Raw genomic sequence first — 7,569 nt, forward strand, 5'->3', positions numbered from 1 at the left:
CCTCAGACATTCTGAATTTCTGGACTTGCTGAATCAGAGCAAAACTTAGAACCCTAGAATTTTGCCCCATGGAGGCCCACCAAATGTCTGTTAAAACCCATAAGAAGGATATCAGAGTTAACAGTGCTTTCTGCTTGTTTTCCCCAACAACTAGCCCTGAAGGACAAATAGATACATAATCACTATAAAAGGCAGCCATTAATAAGCTTAACTTCTATTACAGATAGTCCTTGACTTACAACAGTTCGTTTAGTGACCATTCAAAGTTACAATGGCATTGAAAAAAGTGATTTATGACCATTTTTCACACTTGGCACCACTGTAGCATCCCCAGAGTCACGTGATTTACATTCGGATGCTTGACAACTGGTTCACATTTATGATGGTTGCAGTGTCCAGGGGTCATGTGACCACCTTTTGCAAGCTTCTGACAAGCAAAGTCAATGGGGTAACCAGATTCATTTAACAACCGTGTTACTAATTTAACAACTGCAGTGATTCACTCCACAAATGTGGCAAGAAAAGTTGTAAAATGGGACAAAATTCACTTAACCAATTTCTCACTTAGCAACATAAGTTCTAGGCTCAATTGTGTTCATAAGCCAAGGACTACCTATAATTGATTAAACAGTAAAGCCTTTTTAATGCATTTATTTGTGAATGCACAAATTGCTTAAACCAACTGAAAATGGAGTATAAAAACTACCATTTATGCAAAAACAACTATAAAATTCAATCACACATGAGAAGTATGGTACATAATTATAGTAAATTCCTGGCAATAGGATCTGAACAGTACTCATGTACAACAGGTACTCTCTTTTTATTAACAGCTGTATGGATGGATGTATCCCACCTAACAGAAGAATTGGGACAACCTTCATCAGATTACCAAAATATTAGAACTATATGTCCTTGAGTGATATATCTCCAAACAACTTTTAACAAAACTAATAAATTACAATCAGCACAAATCAAACAAATCTCCCTGATTTGGAAATATGTCTTTAGGGAGCTTCAAAACTATAAGGAAAAAGCACAACTATTTCACGGAAGATTTTTATCACAAAACTTGAAGAGAATAAGGATAAGACTTCATAATTAGCATATTGGTGGGTAACAAAGTTACTGGTCAAATCATTATAAACAGCAGCAGACAAATAAACAACTGAAAGGGGAGCAGATAAAAGGTTGACACACCTGCCTGATGACATACTGAACCTGTTCAGACTGTAGAACAATACTTTTAATGGCACTTGGCTTGCAGGGAGAAAGATCTTTATAAACAACAGGGGTAAAACATTTCATTGCGTATCTGAGATCACTGGACTGCCGTCGCTCTTCCAAAATATCTTCGAATTCATATTTTTTCTTTGATGTGAGATTTTTCTGCTGGGAATAATACAAATGGAGAATTAGACACTGCCCACATTAGAGCACTCTTTTAAGTAAAACGCTCTTAACTTATTACATTTTTATATGTAAAAACACATTGTTCAAGCTTTTGCAGTCACTCCCACCTACATGAGTGAGCAGCCAAATAAAGCAGAGAGAAGTAAACATTATGTTTTGTTTTGTTTCCTCCCTTCCTTATTTCCCTCCCTTCGAGTCTGTGTTGACTCTTGGTGACAGTCTGGACAAGTCCTGTAGCTTTCTTGGCACCATTTTTGGAAATGATTTGACCCCTGCCTTTCTCCTAGGATTGAGAGAGGGTGACTGGCCACAAGTTACATAGCAGGAATTTGTACCTAAGGAGGGATTAAAACACAGAGTGTCTTGGTTTCTAATCTGCTACCTCAAATCATTACACCAAACTGGGCCTTATGTTCTAATATAGATACAATAATTTATTGTATCTCCCCAGAATCTATAAACCTGAATTTACAGAATTACCCTACATTCAAGAAGACAAGCAAGCAGAACACAGGTTTTAAGTCATTTAGGCACATCAAATAAACCCTAGCAACCGCAACAGATTTATTCCCAGGTAGACATGACAGCTTTCATGACTTTGTTCAGTTTTTAGATTCATACTGATAAATATTATGTAATATTTTTGTAATATTTGCAAAAATGCAAATTTGAAAGATGCAATCAGTCCACGCAAATAAGCCACAAGGGATTATTACTGGCATCTACATGTTCTAGCAAACATAGCCTACTAATACTGACAGGTCTTTCTTCCTTCATCTGAAGCTACGTTAAACCTGGCTAGTTCTGTAACTATATAGTCCTGCTTGCATCCTACTCACACATTTGAAGAACTCCAACTTTAAAAGTTCTTAGGATGCTAAAATCCTAATGTGAGCCTAGCAGAAATGGAAAACCTTTATACAAGCTTCAGGTTCTGGCATTCTGCTCTGAAGAATACTATCACACTCAGGGGGTCATGTGGGGGGGAAGGAAGCACAGGATGTGACACAAATTATGCTCGGAACCAAGTATAGGTACTCCCCAAATTACAAGCGTTCACTTAGCGCCCATTTGAAGTTACGTGATAAGGGCCCCCTAATGTTTACAAGCAAGTCCCAAAATTACAAATGTTGCAGCACCACGGCAGTTGTTCGCCCTTACGCAGAGGCTCTGAAACATTCATCCTATTCCCCCCCATGCTCCCCACAACTGCTTTCCCCTCCCATCCTGCTGCACTGGATTCACTTACCTTGCAAAGACCTGTTTCCTCTCTGCCGTGGTCTTTTACAGAGAATGGGTGCCTGAACTCTCACGAGATCACGGATCCCAGAAACTTTCATTCTTGACGCAAAAAGTGTTTGCAGTGCTTCCTCTGCGTGCAAATGTGGCGCTTGGAAGCAGAGTGAATCGCTCCATTTCCAAGCATCCCATAGGAGCTCAAATACTTTTTGCACGGACAGAGACCTGATGGAGACTGGAAGCCTCGTTTATGTGCAAATGTGAAACATTTTTCGCCTGGATGGAGACCTGACAGAGGCTGGAAGCTTCATCTGCGTGCAAATGGGATGCTTGGAAATGGAGCGATTCGCTCCGTTTCCAAGTACCCCATTTGCATGCAGACAAAGCTTCCAGTCTCCATCAGTTCTCCATCCCATTGAAAAGTGTTTGAGCGCCTATGGGATGCTTGGAAATGAAGCGAATCACTCCGTTTTCAAGCTCCCCATTTGCACATAGACAAAGCTTCCAGTCTCCGTCAGGTCTCTGTCCGTGCAAAAAGTGTTTGAGCATCTAAGGGACACTTGGAAATGGAGCAATTTACTGTTTCCAAGTGCCCCATTTGCACGCAAAGCACCGCAAACACTTTTCACGCTGAGAATGAAAGTTTCTGGGATCCGTGATCTCGTGAGAGTTCAGGCACCCATTCTCTGCAAAAGAGGATTACGGCACCCAGGAGCTTCCATTGACTCTCCTCTCCCTCAAAGGCAAAGAAACCAGGGCAGAAAGGAGACTGATCTTTGCAAGATGAGTCTGGTGCAACAGGAAGGGAAGGGGAAACATGAAGTATCTTAGAGGGTCAGGGAGGCCTTGAGGGCCTGTTCCATCACTAGGTCTCCCATGACCTTCCCCACCCTGAGATTCCTCATGTGTACTTAATGAACCACGTATTCGATTAGCGAATGTGAGGCCGAAAGCAGGGAGTGATCGCACTGAAGGTATGAAATTCACTCCTACGAATCCTCAACTTAAGAATGGAATGGGCAGGCTCCATTACATTCATAACTCGAGGATTACTTGTACTTCTGGGATCATAATCATATCTTCACTTACCGACAGTATTATTGAACTTAATGGAACTTATAATGTATGTATGTACATAAAAGTGTACATAGAAGATTGCATTAAAAGAGTCTAGGCAAAATTCCTAACATTAACAGAGTTCCTTAAAAGTGTTAAAATAGGAACAAAGGCGATAAAAGTGTGAAAATGAGAACTCGGAAATGATCGGGCAAGTCTACTGTAATTTATTTAATATATCTGTATCTTTCAAACAATCATTGCCTCCTAAATCAGTCAACAAAGGCATGGGACACACCCTTAGATTTAAAATATCATCTGACAAGACACATGAAAGAACTGGATTTAGAGATTAGTTTTTAAACAGTAAAAAGACTAGTGAGAAGATGTTGGTATTTACATAAACTTGAGAGTTTGGGTGTTCTTCTATTATTTTGCTTTTAAAAGCCTAAGCCTAGCTCCCCCCAAAAAAGTCAAAGAATCATCTTACCGCACTGCCTTTACAAGCAGTCCTCAATGTATGACCAAATTTACAAGTTACTCCAAAAATGGGACTTACAACCTGGTTTTGAAGTTACATCTCACACACACACACAGACACACACACACACACACACACACAGCCATTTGACTGCATTTTGGGTCCTTGGCAACCAGCTCACATTTACAGCAGCTTTCTGTGGTCACATGATTGTGATTTACAACATTTTTGCTGGCAATCAGCATTTTTCTGTTTACTGGCAAAACCCGCTGCATTGCACCTAACAGCAGCAGCAGCAGCAGCAGCAGCAGCAGCAGCAGCAGCAGCGTTTGCTTTACAGCGGCCGTAAAAAAGCTCATAAAATCAGGTCAGATCGCATGGTGAGCCGCTTTGCAACTATCATGACTTAAGACCATAATTGTGGGCTCAATTATATTCCTAACCGGAGGACTACCTATACTTCTAACAGATTTTATCCTTTTTTCAATAAAAAATAATTCCAAAGCAGGATTGAATATAACAAACTGATATACAGATTGTTTCTTGGCATCACAGAGTTTAATGGCACACCAATTTAACTGACCATTGGAAAGAATGGGCGTCTATTAAATAATCGCAACATTCATATATCTGTGGTTCACATAACATATATCATTCATGCTATTATGTAATTAGCACTTTTAATCCTTTGTTCAGACCTATTTCCTACATCTTGGTAACAGAATACACAGCAAGACATGGAAAGTATCTTTGTTCAAACACAGACATTCCCAGTTTCAAATACTACAGAAAGGGTAAGAAAGAACTGCTGCACAAAACTTTGAAGAGCCATTCTTAATCAGAATAGAGAGCAAGATGATGCAATACTGTGACTCCATATAAAAGGAAGCTTGATAACTTCCTTAGATATATTTTCCCACAAATGAGATGCATATATGGTTAAAATATTTGCATTTGTCACTGTACTGCTCTGCCCAGAGAAACTTTAGTTTTGTATTAATGAATATCCAAAGAGGTGCATGATTCTGTTTCCTTCAGTGGCATTATTAAAATCTTCCTGTTGTATGACAAGAGTAGTGTTTTACAAGAAACTGGGAGGATGTAATATGCTACAGTATAGTACAACATTCACTTCTTCAGAGGAAAAAGAAAAAGGAAAGGAAAGGAGGCATATTAATAATATGTGAAAATGAAGGATTGCACAAGTCAGTCTAGAAAAACCAGTCAGTTAAAGCACAATCATATTCCCTTTAGTGTTGAGAAGAGCAAGGGGGACTCTGTGGAAGTATTTATACGTTTTCCAGTTTGCAGCAGTACGACACTTACAAAATGTATTTAGCTTCCCTGTTCTGCAGGGACGATAAGATTATTTTTTTCTTCTGTTCAACCATGTCCAATTCTCGGAGGCTGCCTGGACAAATCCCTGTAGTTTTGTTGGCAAGGTTTTTCAGAAGAAGTTTGCCACTGCCTTCTTCCTAGGACTAAGAGAAAATGACTGGCCCGAGGTGACCCAGCTAGTTTTGTACTTAAAGTAGGACTAGAACTCAGTTTCTAGCTTGATGCCTTAACCTTAACACACCAAACTGGCTCTCTCTATATATCATATACAGATTATTAAAGATACTCTAGATAAACTTATTATGTAATCTTTAAAAAATATCTCTAAAGATACTGAAGCAATTGTCAGGACTTCTTTTTGGTTGCTAGAGATTCTTCCAAGACCAAGTGGATATATCAGTTTTGTGATGTCATTCCTTACTCCTACTGTAATTAATTTTGAGATGTGGTTATTAAATGTTATTTAAAGTATTTCTGAATCATAAGCATCATTATTTACAGATACTAATCCCTCCTACATTTTGATAATCAGCAATCAATTAATTTTGATAAGCATTTTGATAAATCTCATATTATTCTAACGAGATCACACATACTGAAATGCTGAATAGACAATAGACTATTACAAAACAATATCTCTGCCCTGATGATTTGTTTTTGATGGCAATATAAAGAAGTACAAAGTAAAATGTATTTGTCAGATTTATTTCTCACCTTTTCTTCAGTAGTTGAAAGCAGCATACTAACAGCTCTGTGAACTAGTTGGTCTAAGAAATAGTGATTGACCCAAAGTCACCCAATGATCTTTCATGGCCAAGGGTAGATTTTAGCCTGATCTTCCTGTCTAACATCTTAACTACCACAATAAACATTGCATTCTAAGTTATTATTCCCTATATGCCTTTAAAAAAAAGAACATTCAGCAGCTTATGGATTTTGAACCTTTAGGATCACAGAGGAAGTCTTGATGACCATTTTTATCAATCACAGTAATATCTGGGATTAAAGCATTAGACAAATCAACTATATCTAAACTGTTCAAATTTATGTGTGGAATAAGATTATACATTGCTCAGGAATCAGAATGCATACATACTATTTTCACACTGACAACTTATTTTCATATTTTATATGGTAAAAATCGTAACTTTTTAAAGCCCCTATTACATTTTCAAAGCAAAGGTTGTCTTTTAATGTGATAATTCTGATAAAGGGTGCTCCATTACTCCAGAACAAGAACATGGGTATAAAGAAATCCAAACAAGCAGGTTTGATTCTTGAATCATGCATGTGAGAAGCAACTAATCACACGGACTACGGGTGCATGATAGCCTTCTCTGGCCTGATGCTTGTCTGCATTGGGAAGCGGTACTCCCATTATTCCCAGCCAGAACGCAAAAAATGTGGTTCAACACAGCTGCAATAGAAGATATCAGAACATGCTTTAAATAGTGCCAGAGAACAATGGTCGCCGGGGAAGGAGGCCGCTATTACTGTAAACGGCTCAGCGCCAGGCAACCATTGCAGTACAGTACCCACTTTTTCTAGCCCAAAAAGGAAGCGGCTGTAACGTTATTACACGCGCAATGATGCCCATGAAGGGATGGGGGAAAAGCGAGGCCCGCCCAGCCTCTGCCTTCTCCCAGTCCCCCCCTTCAGCCTGCGCGAAGCAATCCCGCCTCGGCTAGTGCCGCGCACCCCCTCCCCCCCCAAAGCAGGAGGCAGCTACTTACCGAGTACACAGGGGAGGCCCGCCAAGCTGTGGCCCCGGGCGTTGCGGCCATCTCCAGGCTACTTTCTCCTGCCGGGGTGCCCGGCTGCACTCACTCACTCCTGGCTGGCTGGCTCCCTCCGCCGCTTACCGGTAGCACCCATCAAAACGCCCCTGCTTGCCGACGCCCTCGCCTCCCTGCTCTGGGAGCCCAGCCGAAGGAGGGAATCTGTCACTCGGGAAAGAAGGGCGGAAGTCCCCGCCGGGCGCCGCCATCTTGACCGCGACGGTATTCGCGCGGGGCCAAACCTCCTCTGGGGCGGGTGATCGC

General features: G+C 40.5%; 1 protein-coding gene across 2 annotated transcripts in view; it reads right to left on the bottom strand.

Moving 5' to 3' along the window:
- Positions 1 to 7,400, bottom strand: part of GNPAT (glyceronephosphate O-acyltransferase) — a 30,002-nt gene extending 22,602 nt beyond the window's left edge. The window contains exons 1-2 of one of the 2 annotated variants that reach the window (XM_039364424.1): positions 7,261 to 7,400; positions 1,201 to 1,389 (exon numbers count right to left, since the gene is read on the bottom strand). In XM_039364424.1, coding sequence (XP_039220358.1) covers positions 1,201 to 1,389; positions 7,261 to 7,311 — 240 coding nt within the window. In that variant the 5' untranslated portion in view covers positions 7,312 to 7,400. Of the gene's footprint in view, positions 1 to 1,200; positions 1,393 to 7,260 lie in introns of both variants that reach the window. The other variant, XM_039364423.1, reaches the window with a different exon arrangement.
- Positions 7,401 to 7,569: the final 169 nt, after the last annotated feature.

The sequence above is a fragment of the Crotalus tigris genome, unplaced genomic scaffold (assembly GCF_016545835.1).
Source record: "Crotalus tigris isolate CLP2741 ecotype Arizona unplaced genomic scaffold, ASM1654583v1 scf7180000019759.570773, whole genome shotgun sequence".
NCBI lineage: Eukaryota > Metazoa > Chordata > Lepidosauria > Squamata > Viperidae > Crotalus > Crotalus tigris.